This window comes from Papilio xuthus, unplaced genomic scaffold (assembly GCF_000836235.2).
Source record: "Papilio xuthus unplaced genomic scaffold, Pxut_1.1 DF825946.1, whole genome shotgun sequence".
NCBI lineage: Eukaryota > Metazoa > Arthropoda > Insecta > Lepidoptera > Papilionidae > Papilio > Papilio xuthus.
The window spans coordinates 5,205,349-5,225,503 of record NW_013532703.1 but is presented as its reverse complement, the minus strand read 5'-3'; the positions used below and the strand labels follow the sequence as shown (position 1 = coordinate 5,225,503).

General features: G+C 32.5%; 2 protein-coding genes across 3 annotated transcripts in view; both read right to left on the bottom strand.

Moving 5' to 3' along the window:
- Positions 1 to 510: 510 nt before the first annotated feature.
- Positions 511 to 3,990, bottom strand: LOC106124039 (histidine triad nucleotide-binding protein 1). Its single transcript, XM_013320485.1, has 2 exons — positions 3,568 to 3,990; positions 511 to 987 (listed from the first exon to the last, which is right to left on the bottom strand). Exons 1-2 carry the CDS (start codon positions 3,895 to 3,897, stop codon positions 826 to 828), a joined length of 492 nt encoding a protein of 163 aa, XP_013175939.1. The 5' UTR covers positions 3,898 to 3,990; the 3' UTR covers positions 511 to 825.
- Positions 3,991 to 7,571: 3,581 nt separating this feature from the next.
- The window catches only part of LOC106123994 (fatty acyl-CoA reductase 1), an 18,765-nt gene continuing 6,181 nt past the window's right edge, over positions 7,572 to 20,155 (bottom strand). The window contains exons 1-13 of one of the 2 annotated variants that reach the window (XM_013320428.1): positions 15,304 to 15,321; positions 14,396 to 14,510; positions 12,660 to 12,776; positions 12,435 to 12,554; positions 12,098 to 12,223; positions 11,280 to 11,425; positions 10,692 to 10,804; positions 10,229 to 10,421; positions 9,789 to 9,935; positions 9,324 to 9,413; positions 9,073 to 9,237; positions 8,739 to 8,837; positions 7,572 to 8,448 (exon numbers count right to left, since the gene is read on the bottom strand). In XM_013320428.1, the coding sequence (XP_013175882.1) occupies positions 8,289 to 8,448; positions 8,739 to 8,837; positions 9,073 to 9,237; positions 9,324 to 9,413; positions 9,789 to 9,935; positions 10,229 to 10,421; positions 10,692 to 10,804; positions 11,280 to 11,425; positions 12,098 to 12,223; positions 12,435 to 12,554; positions 12,660 to 12,776; positions 14,396 to 14,494 (1,575 nt within the window). In that variant the 5' untranslated portion in view covers positions 14,495 to 14,510; positions 15,304 to 15,321 and the 3' untranslated portion in view covers positions 7,572 to 8,288. Of the gene's footprint in view, positions 8,449 to 8,738; positions 8,838 to 9,072; positions 9,238 to 9,323; positions 9,414 to 9,788; positions 9,936 to 10,228; positions 10,422 to 10,691; positions 10,805 to 11,279; positions 11,426 to 12,097; positions 12,224 to 12,434; positions 12,555 to 12,659; positions 12,777 to 14,395; positions 14,511 to 15,303; positions 15,322 to 20,155 lie in introns of those variants that run through there. The other variant, XM_013320427.1, reaches the window with a different exon arrangement.

The following is a 20,155-nucleotide window of genomic DNA, read 5'->3' as shown; positions in this document are numbered from 1 at the left end:
TGTATGAGATATACAGAAATCTGAGATTCGTATTCTATTTGTTTTTATTATTATTTATGAGGTTATATTCAGAATGAACATTTTATATAAGGCATGGAATTTTGCAGTGAGATTTAAATGAGGAAAAATTTAATATTTATTCAGGCACAACAGTAATTACTATCTTCAAACTGTGGCATTCCAAATAGTAATTTGAGAAAATAACATTATATACTAATCTAGAATTAATTTGGCCAAATTATTGCACTAACATCTAACCACTACAACTATTTAATGGCAAAATTTATGACACTTTTTTTCTTCTTTAGTACATTCTTTGACATTTTTTGAGCGCAACATTGTTTAATCTATGACAAGTCTATTTCAACATAGACAAGATAGATGTACAAATGTCAAAAGATATATTTTTTAACATCTTAAAGTTATTACTAAAATAAGAGTAATAAAAAGAGCAAGTAAATACAAAAACGGAAGAAATTCTATGTACTACAAAAAACATATAAATTTGCCAATAAATGAACTTAATATAAATAAACAAAAAAAAATGATAGAAAAAGAAACGAGAAGGCATTAATTTTTTTAATCCTGAGCCAAATTTACCTTCATTTTGGATTTCTATCTTTAAGCCACTAGATTTATTGTTAACGATAAATATTAAAAACACATTTGTGCTTTCAGACACCTAGCTACATTTAACAAAGCTATGTTTCTATCTAAAAAATTTCGATCATTCCCTTTAATATTAGAAAAAGGACTAAGGCACTGTTGAGACATTTTTAAAACAAATATCGCCCTCTCATTTCTTCTATCACCTGTTACGGTCAGTTAGCCCGGTGGCCATCCCATCTGGCGTCCACCCAGGACATGCAGATGGAGATGGTAGACTGACTGGGCGCCGTGGCGTCCGTTGTTCACCACAAGACGCCAGCCAGCCGGCGCCCTCGCTGCACCCAAAGATCGCGCAACTAACATCAAGTGTCCCAGGATCTGGAGATAGAAACGATTCCGTTTATATATAGTTACAAGCTTTATTAAAAACTTAATTAGTACCCTATGTGTTCTACCAGACTATGTTCTACATCTATGCCAAATTCCAGCGAGATCCATACAGCGGTTCTCAAGATATTTCCAAAAAAAAAACATCCAAACAGTCTTTATAGTAAGACAAGTATCCCAAGGCATATTCATTAGGGACGCCAAAATCTCAATTTATTAATCTTTCGCCTTTCAAGATCGAAATAACGTTAACATTGTTCTTCCTTCGTCATTACAAAAGCAGGATTTGTTTACCATAGATACTTAAACATTTTATGTTAATACGAATTTACAATCTTGTAAAAATACTTTATCAACAGAATGAAACATCTATGACGTATGCACTGCAAACTATTTAATACGCAGAAACAAACCACGTCACATCACGCGATGTTATTTAACTAAACATTCATCAGAATAACAAGGATACAATAGTCGTTTTTTATATAAAATAAACCTTATTTCGTAGTCAAAAAGATGTAAAATAGCGATAAATCAGTGTCAAGTACAGTCAAATGGAAAATTATTAACATAGCAAAAATTATTTTTTACAATTTTTGTTTAACTTATATAAAATATTCATATTTATTTATTAACTCAATAGCTTATTTATCAAATTATTAAATAATATTATAATAAATTTCATAACACATTGTCTATTGTCGTAAGCAAATTATGTAAAATTCAAACTATGAATTTTCGTCGCGACTGTACTTGCTGGTGCCGGCTATCAGTTTGGTCAGCATTCCTGACTTGTGAGTCACGCCGACATAATTGCACGTTATCACACGCCGCTTACAAATCTTAAATATTGTCAAGTATTTGAGATAATATTAACTATGACATTTTTAACATTATATTGATCTTTTTAAATTAAATTTCATCATAATCTTTATTGATTTTTAAATACTTGCATGCATAAGAAACTTTGGTATTATACATATTTAGACCATTAATAGAATTGTGATGAAAATTCACTGCAACAATTTGACATTTTAAATTGTTTTTGGTGTCATAAATTTATAAGTAAAAAGGTGTATTCAATTTCAATGAAAGCAGGATGGAATTCAATGGAAATGAGAAATTTTATTTACACATTTCACTGGCTGAAATACCTATGGACTTTAATTATTCAAACTTTCATGAGACATTATACTAAACTGATATAAAAACGGCTAAACACTCACATATATTCATCCTGTGGCGGCACTGACTAGTTTCGCGCGGATGTTTAATTTAAATTAATATATGTGAGTGTTTAGTCGTTTTTATATCAGTTAACCTATGGACTTGTTTTGGAACTGTTCAGTGTTTAAATTGATGATATAAGATGACATCTCTCTGTTTCTTTTACAAAGATAAAAGCTTTATTTAAATTATAAGGAACAAAAACATTTCAAAGTTTTGTTCCTCACTGGTGACCTCTTCCCCCTATTTTTTGGAAGTATATGAATTCTTCATTGGAAAAACAATGTCATTAGCTATCCATAAATCTAATATTTTTTTTTTGCTTCTACATAAGAGTGAAATAACTTGTCATATAGGCCAGGCCATACATGAATGGAATAGATGAAAAATATGTATTAACATATTTGATAAATTTATTAATTTGCGAGGCTCATTGTCCCAGATGCCTGCACTTTGTCACACCAAACTTATCATAAGATTACACAAGGATAAAATTAAGCTTGCAACTGATAACAGAATTGTTTGTACATTCTTTTCTGATAAGGAATAATTAAAACAATGCTTATTACATGTTATATACCTACTTGCATTTTTTTTAATTGTGAATAATTAAGTTATATGATATATATAATTACTGGCTGTGGCTCAAGACTCTGTGCGGAATTAAAAAACTTAGTAGCCTATGTGTTCTTTCACTCTATGTTCTACATCTATGCCATATTGCAGCAAGATTCATGCAGTAGTTCTGGAGATACCTTCTAACATCTATCCTCCCATCTAATTGGCTCCTATAATAAAGGGAAACCTAGATAAGGGGCCAAAGTTATAATGAATCAGGTTTGTGAAATGTAAAATAAAATTTTATTATCTAAACATTGGCATTTATAATATTAGTAAGACAACTGCAACATTAGTAAAAGTAACTGTATGTATGCATCACTCATGATTTAAAGTAATAGTTATAATTTTGTTTTATTCTACATGAGTAGAGCAATTACTGACTAAATTTGTGATCAGTATGGCAAATCAATTATTCAATCCCTTATCCATTGTTTTGTATGACAGTATTTAACAATGTTAAAAACAGATTTCTTACATAAATTCCTATAATCAGAATTTTTTTTAATGTGTGGTCCATTTTTATAAACAGCCAAATTCAAAAAATGTTTTTTTAATAAACTTCGTCCAGTCCTAATCAGTCCAGAATAAATATTATAAGTAAAAAAAGTATAAATTGTGGTTTCTGAAGACACTCATTACATACAATAGGATCCAAATAGTTAACGAAATATTGCTGATTTATATGATACTTTTATAATACTGATATAGCAAGGGAATACCAACCTCTTTATCATTATCAACAGCATCTTGGAGTCGCGCAATTCGCCGCTTCGGGATGACTAAGAAATGAACCGGAGCTTGGGGGCTGATGTCGTTGAATGCGAGGCAGAGATCATCCTCATAAATTATATCAGCTTTGATTTCTTTTGAAATTATTTTGTCGAATATCGTTGGACCCGGCGCCGCTACACTTTGAGCTTGAGCGCGTCGAACTTCATCACTATACGGACGCCGGACAGCGATGGCCGCCCCGCGCGTTAGATCATATATATTCGTTGGATATGTCTTCTTCAGGCGAAACTTTAACGCGCGTTGGAAAACTTTATCAAACATTTTGAGTAAATTAAACAGTTTCTTTCCGAGAGCAATTCACATCCTCCCGAAACGGATTTTGATTTTGACATTCCAATTTGACATTTCAAGAATGCGATATTTGACATTGACATCAGGCAATCGAAACTTTTATAATCTGTGCTACAAATTGAACGCAAACGGAGATCGTTCATCTTGAAAATTATGTATCTATCTCACTCATAACTTTCTCTATAATTTTTGGGCTGTTTTAAAAAAAAAACATAGTGCATATGAATAAATTGTGATTTAAAAATTTATGATTTCTTTACATTTAAAGTTTGGATTATAAATAAACAACAATTTAATCTAGTTAATTTAAGTATGTAATTTAAAATTTACAATTTATTTGTATTCATCATGAAAACAACGATCTGTCGACTACGTTTAGGCCACGCATGCACTCCTGTTTTTCTGGCTAAAATTCGTGTGAAAGACAGCTCCCTATGTGAATGCGGTCTAGAGGAAGGAACGGTGGATCACATTTTTTTTACTTGTCCTAAAAAGACATTATCATTATTGGATATACTTTCCAATTCCATCCCTCGTCCCACTAACTTTAAGACTCTCTTAACTTTTGTAAATACTTCGTTTATTAATATTTTATTTGACTATATTAACACTAATAATATTAGACTCTAAGTTGTACGTCTTATAACCTACTAACAATATTTAAATGTTTGTGTCTGTCCTTTTAGGTAAATCAACAGTTTCAGGTAATTCAAAAGTTTTATTCTTTGGTTCACTTGTTTATTCACAAGACTTCTCTACAAGCAGAGTATTGTTGCCAGTCTCTAACAAGTTTAAACAGAACCATAAACACTTGACATTGGCCCAATCCGATGAGGGAGAGCCATAAACAAGAAACAGACAGACAACATTTTGGAAAAATAAAATTCCAGTTTGTTTATTTGATAGCTCATATTTTCTGATAGAACTGGAGTAGTGGTGCCACTCTCGTCGGGAGAAATAGAAAAGCACTGGAAAGAGATTAGCTCCTATCTGTTGGTAAAATATTTAGAAAATTGCTAACAAGACAATATGCATTGAAGCAAAACAAATCGTCATCATCAAGCTCACTATACGGACACACTATACTCCACTGAGGAGCTCGGAGCCTATCCTCAGGAATGCGACTAGGTCTTATTCAACAACGCAGAGCCAGTGAGGGTTGGTTGACTTCACACATATATTTGAATATCTATGCAGTTGTATGCAATTTGTAATTACAGTAAAAATGTCGGATGGATATTATCAAGAAATTCGAAGAACGCATTATTATATAGCGGAGATCGTACCTGGATATGTAAAATATGATCCGGTCAAGCGCCAACTGCACTGCCGACGCTCCAAATAGTCTCCTAATCCAAAATTTTCCTATCAAAACATTGCATTTGCAAGTACAAGTCATGTTAAATATTATGTAATGTAAAAATAAAATACAATATTTAAGTTTTACTTCTCAAATAAATTCATAAAATTATCATGAACCTAAAGATTCCGCATATTAACTCTTTTGTTATTACTATTCTCCATAGATGTTTAACCTATAGATTCCTTAACGAGGAAAATAATGAGCTTAGGAGGCATCATTTTGGGGTAAAGTACCTGTGTTAAAATTTAAATTACTCGTAAGAAAATTGTATACAATCTCTGTTTATTTTTTATTACTTAGTTCAAAAAACGTTTAAGACTGGAACGGACATTGAACCATCGCGCGTTACCTACGTTATTATTATTGTCATTTGAAGATTGAAAAGTGGACCATGAACCCTTCTGCAATCGGGAACCCACATAATTTTTTTTTTTCATAGGGGAATGCTTTATGTGGGATGCTCCTCCATAGCGGAGGCATACCCACTGAACCCCTCTGTTCCTATAGTTTTTATAATTTTATTGGATTTATTTTAAAATGTTTTTAACTTGTATACAGATTTCACTTTTTAACCTTTTAATTTTACATTTTAAAATGTTTTAATGTTTTTTAACCTAGATGTAAGAAAAGAATGTGATATAATTTTAAGACTATGTAATTGATTTTTAAACACTTAAAATAAAGAAATAAAGATATTCCCGCACCCAAGTCCCTGACATAGGGTTCGGTGGGTCAGGGGGTCAGGAGGGTCAGGGGTTCGGGGGGTTCGGGGGTTCGGGGGTCGAAGGGTCTAAGGGTCTAAGGGTCCGAGGGTCTAAGGGTCTAAGGGTCCGAGGGTCTAAGGGTCCGAGGGTCTAAGGGTCCGGGGGTCTAAGGGTCCGAGGGAGGGGGAAGAAGAAGAAGAAGAAGGAGCTAATCTCTCTTTCCAGTGCTATTCTATTTCTCCCGACGAGAGTGGCACTGCTACTCCAGTTCTATCAGAAAATATGAGCTTTCAAATAAACAAACTGGAACAAATAAGCATTTATCAAAGTTGGGGTATTTTGTTGGTGAACTCAACAATAATGGTATTATTACGAAAGCAGTGAGCATTATGTTGCGTTCTTAAAATATGTTCGCTTTAGTCAGAAGATTAAATTAAAGTTGCAATTAACGAAATGTTTTTATTTTTCCTAAATTGTTTTCCCTCGAATAATACTTTCAAACGTTAAAAAGGAAACTGACAGATTGATTTTTTTAGGTTGGTAGCAACGTAGACTTGTTCATAATATTGCTAGCATTGAAAATGACAATTTTTATTCTCCGATTGTGTATCTAATTAGTCAAGAGTCCCGTCTCTTATTTTATATACTCTTTGATTGACATTTACAACAAAAAGTTTGTTTTGTTTTTTGGCATTACGCCTATTGGGCAAGAATGTTTTTGAACATCGACATTTTAATTCTTATGAATTAATCGACCTACTCAAAAAGTTATACATGGGTAGGGCTGGGGACCTATGTGTAACTTTTTCACCAACAATATTGTCTACGTTAACCTGTAAGTAATATGCCGCCTTAGCTAGGTTGCCTTATAGGTATTTTTAGTTTGCGATCCTCTGTAGGTGATTATTTGCACCGACAATTAAATGGAAAGGTAAAATAATTAAACGTGTTGAAAGTTAATCATTTTTATTGCTTTTACATTTACATCGAAACACTTCAGTTGAAATAGTACATTTAATTTTTTTACCAATAAATATATTTAAAGTGGATTTCCTTTTATTTTTATTAAAATCTTCAAAGCATTTGTAAAGCACAATTAAAAAACTAAAATACTGAAACTTTATTTAATCTGAGAGTATAATCATATTTTTATTCCCATGATTATTGTAGTAAAACTAAATATAATATTTAAAGTAAGAACATGAAGCCAACACCAAGCAGACATCCCTATTCCTTAATTTTTAATAATACGATGCGATATTATTTCAATGCAATTAGAATATTATAAATACTCTATCTTATTACGAACATCTACGTGCTATGTGTTAACTCTATATACAATTTTAAATAAGTAAAAATAATTTTAATATTACCTTAAAATCACATAAAATAATAAAAATATAAGTGACGAAGTATACATAAAAAAATAAATAACGATAGTAACTAAATGAAGTAAACAAAATTATTCGACTTACAAAAAAAAAGGCATCGAAAGTAATTCTTTCTAACTTTAAATACATAAACTTTAAAACACTATAATATTATTTAAAATATATAGATGTATAGATTATGCTTAATTCTACTATACAAATACTATCACTTCTTTTAAACCACGTAAAAACCGTATATTTACAGTGATAGACCCAAAAAAAACAAATAAATTCACTTTCTTTTTAATTGACACAATTTAATTTATAATTTTAATTATAGCTTGTCAGCTACTTGTCAGTGGCTAAATATACTTTGTGTGAAAGCCAAGAAAAAAAAATATTATGGGAGTGGGGGTTTGCGATACTAAAATCACTGAATAAAAAATATCGTCATCCCTGTCAACATCTTTGAAAAAACAGAGATAACATTATGTTTTTAAACAGGGATTTTGTTCTCAATACCTACGGATAGAGAGTCATTAGTATAGTTTTGAATCTGTTCATATTTTTAATTTTTTTTTGATAACTCATACTAATTAAAATATTTATTTATTAGGGTCTATCCTTAATATTATCTATCACATAATATATTAAGTTTAAAATTGTCAATTGCTAAGCATAACCAAAAATTTTCTTCAGATATTTTATAAGAGATTCAGAAATGGAGCCATATTAAATTTCAATAATTGACTTTGAAAAATGTTTGTTTACCGCGATTCGAATTGCAAATTTCTTCAAATAATTGTAGTGTTCATTGAATTATTTCGTAAACGGACATTCAGAAAATCGATTTGACTTATAAAAGTCGAATTAGTTTGGAAAACTGCATACAGTTCTAAAGCTATTATGGTAAACTAACTTAGCCTACACTTGTGCAGTAACTCGGGAGTATGTGGTACTGACAATGTACATCAATAGCCTGAGAATTCCATAAACCAGGTCTCGCATGTATCTGTTCTGCAGCATCAGTCGGAAGACCAGAAGTATCGTGAACATAATTGCACCTTTGTGGAGATAATACATCCTGAAAAAGAAACATAATTGATATAATTTTTAATGAATAAGGAAAAAATCCAAGTAAATAATTATCATAACACTAGCTGTAGCCCGCGACTCCGTCCGCGCGGAATTATAAAAAACTTAATTAGTAGCCTATGTGTTCTACCAGGATATGTTCTACATCTACAAGAAATTTCAGCATGATCCATGTAGACGATATCTTTAAACAAACATCCATCCATCCATCTAAACATTCGCATTTATAATATTAGAAAGATATTGGTAGGGAAAGTCAAATGACAAAACCAAACTTACTTCTGCATATGTCGCTTTGCCTTTTCTATGTCTTGGTCTTTTTCTTTCAAAAGGTATCGCCTCGTGCCTTTGACGAAATTTCTGTAGAGTTCTTGCCAGCTATAAGAAAAAATATATTAAAATACGTCCGCGAGAAACATCGAAACCCTTTCCTTTTAGGACAATAGAAAGGGACAGAGTACGTTTAAACATATTCAAAATATTCAGAGTTCTGAGAAAAAGCTTCTGTCTCTCTTTTTCTAGGTATGTTGTATCTTTCTTCTCTGTCGTGTTGCGAAATGTGCATTAAAATAATAATTTGATGTTTTTTTTTTAAATTACGTTCAGTACTGACTTGATGGAATTAGGATCCACGTTGTATATGCGTCGATCCTCTAATGACAAGCGAGAGCGCAGTTTCTGTACGTTGTGTGTGTCAAAATCCCATTCGTTGAGGGCGAAGAAGCCAAGGACACCATTCATTGCGCTCATTTTCTGAGACGCTGTGATGAGGTTCAATCTAAAAGAAGTAATGTATATCGTTTTAGGTGAATTGTTAGTGTTCAAAACAATTAGGTTAGGTTTTAGGTTATGTTGGAGACTTACTGTGGCTTCATTCCGACACTGCGTAGTATATATTCCGCGGCATGCAGTGGCAAAGTTTGTAAACAAAATTCCAAAATCTTCTGCGCGTATCTGAAATTAGCTTTTTATTACTACACTTGGTAATATGTACCACATGGTAATTTATCTTACTAATATTATAAATGCAAAAGTTTAGATGGATAGATGGATGCTTGTTTGAAGGTACCTCCAGAACGGCTGAATGGATCTCCAGCAATTTTAGCATACCTACTTATAGAACATACTTTGAAAAAACACAGTTTCACTAAAATTCGAGAACGGCTGAACGGATTTATCTTATCTTGGTTTTAAAATGTTCGTTCGTCTAGGAAAGGTTTAAAAGGTGTGAAAAATTCGAATAATTGCCGGGAACTAATTAAGTATTTTTTCATTGCACGCGGACGGAGTCGTGGGCGATAGCTAGTTTATTAATAAAATAATAAGTACCTATTCTCAACTCCAGTTCCTGATGGATACCAAATGACGCTGTTCATTGGGTACTCTCGAATATACATGCGCATGGCCTTCTCGAAATGTCCCCATGTTGTTGGATTCTCTTGTGTACTGCAATTGTACACTCGTATGTCTTTTGATCTGTGTAAGGAACACTTATTTAGGTATATTGCCGAGTAGAATTAGTACTAGAAGTTTAGTTGTGTGGGGAAGTCTCGCTGATATGTTCCTGAATAGTTCCACTAGGGCTGCGACACTATGGATTCATCAATATTAATTAAAATGCATAATCACGCTACTAACTTGCAATTAAGTCTGTTTTCAGAATGGACGGAGGCAGAAAGGCGACCATAAAAACCCGTGATAAATTACAGGACGTTGTTTTTTTAGCGAGCAGATGTTTGGTTACATTTATTATAAAAAATATAACTGACTTGTCTATGGCAGTTTCCCATGTCGCGGCGATAAGCGTGTCTATGGCGATGTCAACTGGCAGCATGTCTGCGCGCGCGGATTCCTTCACCGTGAACACGTGTAGGAGACCTTTGCCCGCCGCCGCTATGATGCCACTCGGACCGTTCAGGTTCTCGATCCATCCGGGGAAGGGATGCTGTAGCGAGGATACCACTGACAAACCAAAAAAAAAAATGTAATCGTATTACGAACATATCTTCAAAGAATCAACCATTGAACAAAATAATTCTTAAGAAAATTTCTTACCCAACAATTTATTTAAATTTTCTGTAGGCAGTTAAGTGCCTTTATTTAAGACGATGGAAAGTCTTTAACAAAATTAAATAAATCGTTGAATCTTTATCGTTTTATTGCGATTTTTATTTAGATTGGTAAAAACTACTTTATAATTTAAATTTGATATAGAAGGCAGTGCTCTATTACCTATAGTAGGTCGGAATATCGCGGTGGGATACCGCTGTGTGCCATGCAGCCTCACTGCCTCCTCCGCCATGGCCTTTGTAAACGTGTACGTGTTGGTCTTTGGGGATATATATCTAAAATAATAAAGATAACATTATTATTGTTAAATATTTACTTCTAATATAGTAAAAATAAGTTACATTAAACTGATATAAAAACGGCTAAACATTCACGCATGGTCCGGTGGCGGCACCGATTAGTTTCGAACCCATCAGGGGCCCTTCATCAGAGTGAGTGGGACTGGTATTATTTCGCGAACGCGACCCGTCGTGTGATTGTTTTAGCCGTTTTTATATAAGTTCTTTGTAATGGCTCACGAAAAGTTATTAAAAAAAGATCAATATAAGTATGGGATATTAAACTTTACTGTTAATTATCAAGGTGAACCCCCTGAGATCCACGGAAGACTCGGCAATAAACAAAGTTCACAATTAAAGAGCAAATATAACCAGCCAAATATAAGTCAGATAGAAAACGTTTGGGGGTCTTAGTAATAGATGCGGCATGCAGGGTTGTTTGAGGCAAGGCTGTAATAAACAGACTACTTACTGAGGAGTAATGGTTGCCAATAGACGCGGAGGCATAACTTCTAGCAGCGATAAGAGATGGTGCAGCTGCGCAGGCGGCTCGTACACTTTTTCTCCCACGTGCGAATTCTCTGAATTACTATATGCAGTAGATACGTGCATGAACGCCTGAAATCAAGTAATAGTAACATAAGATTCAAACTTTATGGCCGCTTGTGTTTGAAGCAAGCGTGTTATTAAGTAGTACTTAAACTTACTTAAGCAATGTTTATTTATTATTATAAAAAACAAGCTGTTTTAAAATTATAATAGATAGGTAAAAATGTTTTGAATTCTAAATTTAAAAAGTTTAAAGTTTTTTAAGTTTAATTTGGCCTGACTCCAAGAAATAATATAAACTTCCAAGTGTAACGCATAATTTATATTGCAGTATTTAAGATTTTATCTTTTATATATAAAGCAGAGCTTAAGTTTTTTATAGACAAGCGATGGAAAATAACACCGTGCTAGTTTGGTGCGGAAAATCAATATTTGAGTAGTAATAATATAAAAAATTGTTTTTTTTTAATCAAATACATTTTTTTTACCACGGATCACATGTCATTGAGTCACTTATATCTTAAAATGTGCTAAATTTATGCGCATTAATTTTATGTCAAGATATTTTAAATGTAAAAGATCGTGTGATGAATTGTTTTTTAATGAGTTTTTTTTTAATAGTAAAATTACAAAGTTGTCAGAACTAGAAATAAACGCAGATCATACAGACGGAGACTGTAAAATTTTGTGTTGCTAATTATCAATAATTTTGATATACCATTAAATATAAAAAAAAATAACCTCAATATTTGGCAATTGATCACAGAGTTCCATCATGCGTATCGCTGATAGAACATTTTGTCGCACAGCCATCGGCAGGGGCTCGTCAAATCTTAGAGTCGCAGCAGAATGGTAGACTATAGAAACCTGGGAATAGAACATCAAATTGTAGCTTGCTAAACATATTTTGTAAGACAAAAATCGTTACAAACTTCATTTTTGTTACATAACGAAACACATTACCACGTATGTTCATTGTATTGCAAAATTATTTTAAATATTTCTTTGTTATTTAGACTATTCAAACGCGTAAATATATTTATTAAATAAGTTAATATAAGCTTAAAGGACAATATACCTCGTTTAGAATTTGAAGAGCAGATTGTGGCAACCCTAGGCCGGGTTCTGATACGTCTCCCGGGATCACTCGCAGCTTATCCAGTTGTGCAGGATTAGTTTGGCGTATCACGTCAAACACCTAAGAATTAAAATACAGTTATAAAGAAATGGACTAATGGAATTCACGGCCTAATACAGATAAATTTTAGAAACAGAATAGCATAAAATTATTAAGTTGACCAACCTGCGACTGTTTTAACTGTTGGAGACGCTTTTCTGGTGCGACCTCCTTCTTCGGTCTTAACAGAAGATATAAGCAACCTATATCAGGACATGTCGACAGTAACCTCTCTACTAGCACCTAAAACAATAAATAAATTGTTAATTATTAAACATTTAAATTATTCAGGTATATCTCTGGTGTTGCCATGCGCGTCGGATCAATTAATGTTCGGCGATCCGCTGCTCGTTTGCCCCCTTTCTCTACAAAATATTAAAAACGTTTGGACTTATTTGTAGCTTATTACAGGCTATTTTCGAAAGTTTAAGTTTAAAACTAAACTAAGTGTGCGTTAAGCCGACATTTACTTTAATTTATTTAATTTTCTTACGAATGTTTAACACAGGTTTGAATATACATAGGTATGTTTTACTGGAAGAGGATTACATATAGTTACAAGCTGTAATAAGTATCCTATCGTGTGGCATCACCTTAACAGTTTTAAGAATAGTAAGTTCTCGAAGGTACAACGTAACATTGTTAAAATGTTGAAAGGCGGTAAACCGGAACTGTTTATCGGTCGTAAATTATCTTATTGACCTTGTGTAATATTAACTTTAATATAATCGTATGTAATATATTATATAGGCATACTTTATTATTTCCTTTTATATAAATAAAAGGAAACTGGTATAAAGTGGAAAACTATTAATATGATAGCCTTTTGACATGATTAATGTTCACCATCGATTTTCAAGGGAAAAATAAGTACTTAATACTGACAAAAGTCAACGAGATACCTTGATCTTGGTATGGTAATTTAATTTCCATATGCTATTAGGAAGAAAATCCGACTGTGTCGGTGTACTGGCGCAACACTAGCCTTACTAAAATGTCGACGTTTATGTCCCCTCACTAATCATTCTGACACTTGACTTTGTAATGAAAACACGTCATTCGAGCCAAAGGATTGTAACTAATAATGTCTAAAAATACCTACTAAGAATTGCATGGATTTTAAAATTTCAAATTATATCAATAATAAGATCTCAAATACACTAGATCTGTGGCTCAGAGTTTAAGCACTTGACTTGAAAAATTCAGTTTCGAATCTTGCCATCTACATGTGTTTTTCGATCTTCGATTTCCATATGTATATTCCATATCTGTCTGTCATAGTACCCTTCCCGTTAATGGCCCGTCTATTAAGTTATTAAAAAACTTGCAAAAATTACCGCGTCCGACGAGCGAATTCATGTTTATGATCGTGATATCTTCTAAATTATTTATCAGAATTATATTGTTATTATTATTTCATTCTTATTTATAGACCAAAGACAATCTGTGGTTTTTTTCACACAAAGGTTTTCATTGATATTGACATACTAACAAAAATATATTTTCATATCAACTCTTTTGTATTAAAAACCTCTAATTATTTCTTGATCTGGGAAAAAGAGCAAAATAAACAGACTTAAAAAAATACATAAAAGTTTATTAAACTTTAAAATGACATCTGACTCAACTTTTAGACAAAATTCGTTATAATCGTTTGGCGCGCTTTTTTGCCGAGTGTCAGAATAATTAGTGAGGGGACATAAGCTATGATATTTTAATAAGACTAGTGTTGCGCCGTTACACCGAATCAATGTCGATTTTGTTCCTAAAAATATGTCAGTAATTCGAGAAATAATAGATTTAGAATTAGCTAATTATAGCTGATGGTTTAAATAATTTGGTAAAATATCTGTTTTCCTTACCTTGCCCATGAATCCAGTGGCGCCCGTGATAAGAACATGGCGTCCTGCGAAGAACCGCGGAATCAAAGCGCCCACTGGTGACGGCGGACGAGCAACCATTGTCAATATGTACTATCTGCAAAAAAAAATAGTTTAAAAAAAAACACAACTCGCAATTTAGATGATGAATAAAGGAAAATTATTTCCCGTTCTTATAAAACTTTCAATCGATTTGTAACCAAAGAACGTCTTTTTTAATCCGTTGCATTAAGTCTGTACATTTTTGACAGAACAGGAAGACTGTTCACTTAAAATTTTCGTGTGTGGCAACATTGTTATTGTCAATTAAAGTCAGTTCTCAGTTTTTTCTACACAAATACAATTTGACTGAACAAATTGAAGCTTTGCTATACGCAGAAAAAGTAACAAAAAAAACTCCATAGTGTGTATAACCTTCAGACGGGTAACTTTGAAATTATTTTATTAATAAAAAAATCAAGTTATGAAAGAAGTTATTATAAATTTTATTCATTTAAGATATTGTATTTATTTGAGAGATAAATTATATTAAAAGAAATAAGATTATCTGGCCATTATATACATTTTAAGTACTAAAATAATTTAATAATTATCACTACATCTACCACAAGTACATTTAAAATGCAGAATTTAAAAGTAAACCTACAGAAAAAAAATAGTTAAAGAAAATTGACACGAGAAAAATAATTGTGTAAAGAATTTACTATAACTATTCTTAAACTATTTGAATTAAAATCGTATTGATCCATACTTATATTTTCTTACATTTGAAATAATCTTAATTTCATCCGTTATTGAATAAATTAACAAACACAATCTAAAGAAACACAAGAGAAAATTTAAATATGTTAAAACCTTTTGAAAAACTCAAACGCAAACGCGGTACTTACATGAGAAGTAATCAACATAAATCCATGAACCTTTTAAAACTATTAAATAGTTTTACTTTTAAAAATAAAACACCGAGATATAAAAGGACAAAAATAAACTTTTCAACTGCACATTTAAAAAGCAAATAAAAAAATTAAACTGAGTTAAACATTATTTACAATATGTGCCTATTGTAGTAACTACACAATTTTAAAATATATCTCTGTATTGAAGGTTAACATTGCATAGTAAATGTGCCAAAATCTATTTATGAAAACAGTCTGACACCGGGTACGTTTTAATAATAACGCCATAATACTCATCCATATTTATACAAAATATTGAAATTAATAAAGATTTTGGGAAATGTTTTAATTCGGAAATATTGCCTTGTCTATATTAAGACTGCAGGCTACGCTTACTTCGCTGTTTATGGATAAAATAACTAGTAAAATGTAGAAATACAATCATTACGTTTTGAAAATGTGCCGCAAGACATCCGCTTCTGTGGTGAAGCATTGTACGATATATGTGTTGCCTCTAGCTGGCCGGAAATTGAAAAAAAAAACATAATAAATAGGCTATATGTACTTCCAGATTTTGTTCTTCATGTGTGCCAAAATACATCAAAATCCGTTCACCCATACCGGAGATATCTTCAAACAAACATTCATCTATCCATTCATCCAAACTTTTTATATTAGTATAAGATGTATACAAGAAAATGATTTTCGATTCGCTGTAAGAGACGAATAAGGTCTTTAGTATATTAGAATAAGAATCAACATTAAAAAAACAGGCGATTCCGCGTTTAGTAATAACAAAAGTATATTTGTTTTGCTAAGTTTGGTAATTGTTTTAAACTGAATATTTAACAGTTCTATGATTACAAATATAACCTCGTCTGTACGTCAGATAAATCACTATTGTTCATTTTGCACGTCAGTGCTAATTTCGTCGCCGGTGTACAGCCGGATAAATGGTAAAAAAAAAACATAGCGTTATGATCTGTTTGTAATTCGCAGTTTCGGTCATAATTCGCGAACAAATAATATCATTCATAATTTTGCATTACACCTAGTAGTCTTCCTCTTCCTATTCACAACTAAAAGAACTTTTATAAACGTAGAAAAAACATAACAAATTATTGACATTGAACTTGAAGCGAAAAACACAACTTTGACATGCAAAGAAATGCGCGCGAATCGAAACATTTTATTATCCTGTGAATAAACACTGAGCAAAATTCATTTCATGATAATAGTTGCCGTTGACATACTCGTATTCGTAGTATTGTTTCCATTAATGTAAATTTTCAATTCTTTTACGGGGTTCTAAAACATACTTAACGTATTTAAATACGTTAATTAAAAAATATAACATAACATTATTCAAGACGGTAAGTCACAGTGTGACCATCTCGCCGGTCACGTTCGATACGTGATTCATACGTCGATGTTACGAAATAAAATTGACAAGGAAAACGTACTTTTGTATGCAAGTTATGTTTGCATTGAACTCTATTACAAAAATATATTCGTAACATCAATGGCGATTGTGACGAAATTTCTTATAAACAGGTTTTTACCGTCTACAAATAAAATGTTTTATTAAGCCAATTGTTGTTATTACACTTTATTATCTATTGTTAAATATTAATGAGAAGAATAATTACCATATAGATGTTTGCATAATGAAGATTGGAAGTAGCGTATATGCCACAGATATAAAAGCACTTTTTTTTAACTAGCTGTTGCCCGCGACTCCGTCAACGCGGAATTATAAAGAAACTTAATTAGTATCCGTGTTCTTCCAGACTATATTCTATATGTATGTCAAATTTCAGCGAGATTCATGTAGCCGTTCCGGAGATATCTTTATACAAACATCTATCCATCCATCCAAACATTCGCATTTATAATATTAGTAAGAAACAAAGCATTCTCTTCACTGTAATCATAGCAACGAATTACGTCAAATTTAACAGATGACAGACAGCCCACTCTTGCCGCTAGCGCCACCTACTTTTCTTCCCATTCAAAACATTCTACAAAAAAAATTAAACTCTATATTTGCTTTGGGGCTTAGTACAGATCAAAGTACCTCTGTAAAATGAGAACTATTCGTGTTTAGCATCCTTATTGTTTTGCGACGAAATTTTTTATCAACTTAAATAGCTCATTATTTAAATCGACAAAAAAAGCACATCCTGTCCACCATTAATAAAAAATAACCATAGTACTTTAACTGTATATACGTAGCATACTTAGTGAGCACTTAGCAAAGATAAACAAGTCGAGTTGGCAATGGAGGGCCGCTAAGCGAACAGCAAACATTGCTCCGTCAATAACCGACCAAGACGCGGACGTTACAGTAATAAATGTAAAGCAAAGATTGTTACCTAACACAATGCACTAAGATAAGTAATAGCTTGGCAAATATATCGCGACAATTTCAACAATCCATACCATCTACGATAGTTTAATGTTCTTAAAAATACTTCGCAAAAACATAACAAACACGACTTACTGGAAATTGGAATTTTCCGTTTCAAACTCTTTACGAGTTTAAACATTTATTCTACACAATTATACTAAAAGCCACGTTACTTATTAAAAGTATATTTTAGTAAAGCTGACATCAATTAATTTTCTAATTATCGGAGAGTTTTAGTTTAGATTTGGTAGTTAATATTGCGACTACCTTGCTATGTTATGTCATGTAGCTACGTTAATAAACAAATTTTATATGTAAAATTCTAGTGTAAATGTTAGTTACTATAGTTCTCGCAAAAGGCTTGACCGATTTTTATGAAATTTTATATCGATATTCAGTACGTCTAAGAGTAGAGTACTACTATAATATTTTACAGTTCAGTACTATTTTTTAATATGGCATGGACGAAGTTGCGGGCGACAGCTAATTAAATTTAGTATAAATTTGCGGTACGGTAATGTCAGCGTAAACACATGATTCCTTACATTACAAACAAGGCGCGATCGTTGACCGAAAAGGCGTTTCTCATTCATCTATACAATTATTACATTGTACGTGGAATAAATTTTACGATGTCGCTTTAAAATCAACAGCAACGTAAGCTTTTCAATTGCGTTATTCATATGTTTGAAACTAATTAACTATGTGAGTAAAAAGAAAATATTCAGATGTCTTTTACGTATTGCTTGTGGATATAATTAACACTAAAGACACGAGTTAAAATATATTTTGTGATATACCGAACCATGCTATTTATCTACTAAGTGAAAAAAAGCAAAATGAAAAGGCAAAGATGACGATAAAAGTTAGGAAACATGACTCACGAAAAGGATGACGAAGATTATCGCAAGATAGAGAGGTATGGAAGAAACTAGGGAGGCCCATATCGAAGGACAAACTCACACGCAACTGGATGCTGGATAATAAACTGTTCATACATTAATAAATAAATTTTATTTTGTTATAATAAAAGTGTATTTATTGTTGTTATAGAATAAAGGCTTTATCTATTTTTAGTTGGAATCCTTTGACGCGAATGACGCGCTTTCGTTACAAAGTCCAGTGTCAGAATGAATAGTGAGGGGACATAAACGTCGACATTTAGTAAAGCTAGTTGAGTCAATACACAGTCTCATTTTCGGATTTTCTTCCTAACACTATCTAATTAAAAAAATACGGATCGCATTAACGACATGTGTGGTCGAAGCGGATTCGAAGTTTTGAGTTCCTGCTTTTGAAGCCATGAATTCCTTAATTACAGTATAATATTACTTTGTCCTCGTATTGTTACAATCGAGGCCTTTTGCCTTAGGAATGTTATTAAGGCTAAGGCATTATTAGCTCGCACGTTCACTCCCTTATTTGTCTGGACAATAACATTATTGCTTGATACAAATTGTTTTGTTGTCTAATCTAGATTCTAATGACTTATTTTAAAATATATCTTACTTATGTTAGAAATGCGAATGTTTAGGTTTGTTAAAGCGTATCTACGGAACGGCTAAACATATATTGCTGAAATTTGGCATAGATGTAGAACATAGTTTAGAACGCATAGGCTACTGATTAAGTTGCTTTAATTCCACGCGAATGGACGGCAGCTTTATTCTTTTGTTGTTATAGAAACCAGTGATAGACAAATTGGTTCAGGTGAAGGTCCAAGGATCCAAGAAAGACTTTGTGAAGATTTGCTAAGTAGATATAGGAAGTAAAGGCTTTACAAATCTATGAGTAAAAAGTTTAGAAATTTCTAATTTAATGTTTTTTTATATCATAAAGTGGCAAACGAGCGAGCAGCCACCTGAAATAGCGAAGTGACCGTTGCCCATAGACATACAGAATTACATATGCGTTGCCTACCTTTAATCAACGGAGGAGAGGATGCACAGAAAGAAAATATTTTCCCCGTCCATGTATCCTCTCATCCGGAAAGTCCAATTCTATTTCCCATCCTTTCCTTATAAGAAAAAGGGTGGGAAGGGAAAGAGGACTAAATTAGGCCTCCGGGACGCACGCTCACCAGACGAAACGCGGAATTGCTTCACGCCTGTCTTCTGTGTGGTCGTGGTATTTTAACGGGCGAGCCGCGCCAATTAGTACGATGTTAAAGCGGACTCTACCACTGTTAAATGTTTTGTAGTAAGGGATTTTAACATGATCAGAAACTCATAGAAGATTAACGCAGCATCGTTTATCGGTTTTAGATTAGGTATCCGTATTTATCTTTGGACAATAATATTGCGATAACAAATCATTGGTAATTAACTATAGAAAACTATAAATCAAAGAATATTATAATATTATACGTGACTTTAATGTTATATTGTGTTAGATATGACACTCCATTATTAATAAACAAACAATATGATGACCGTG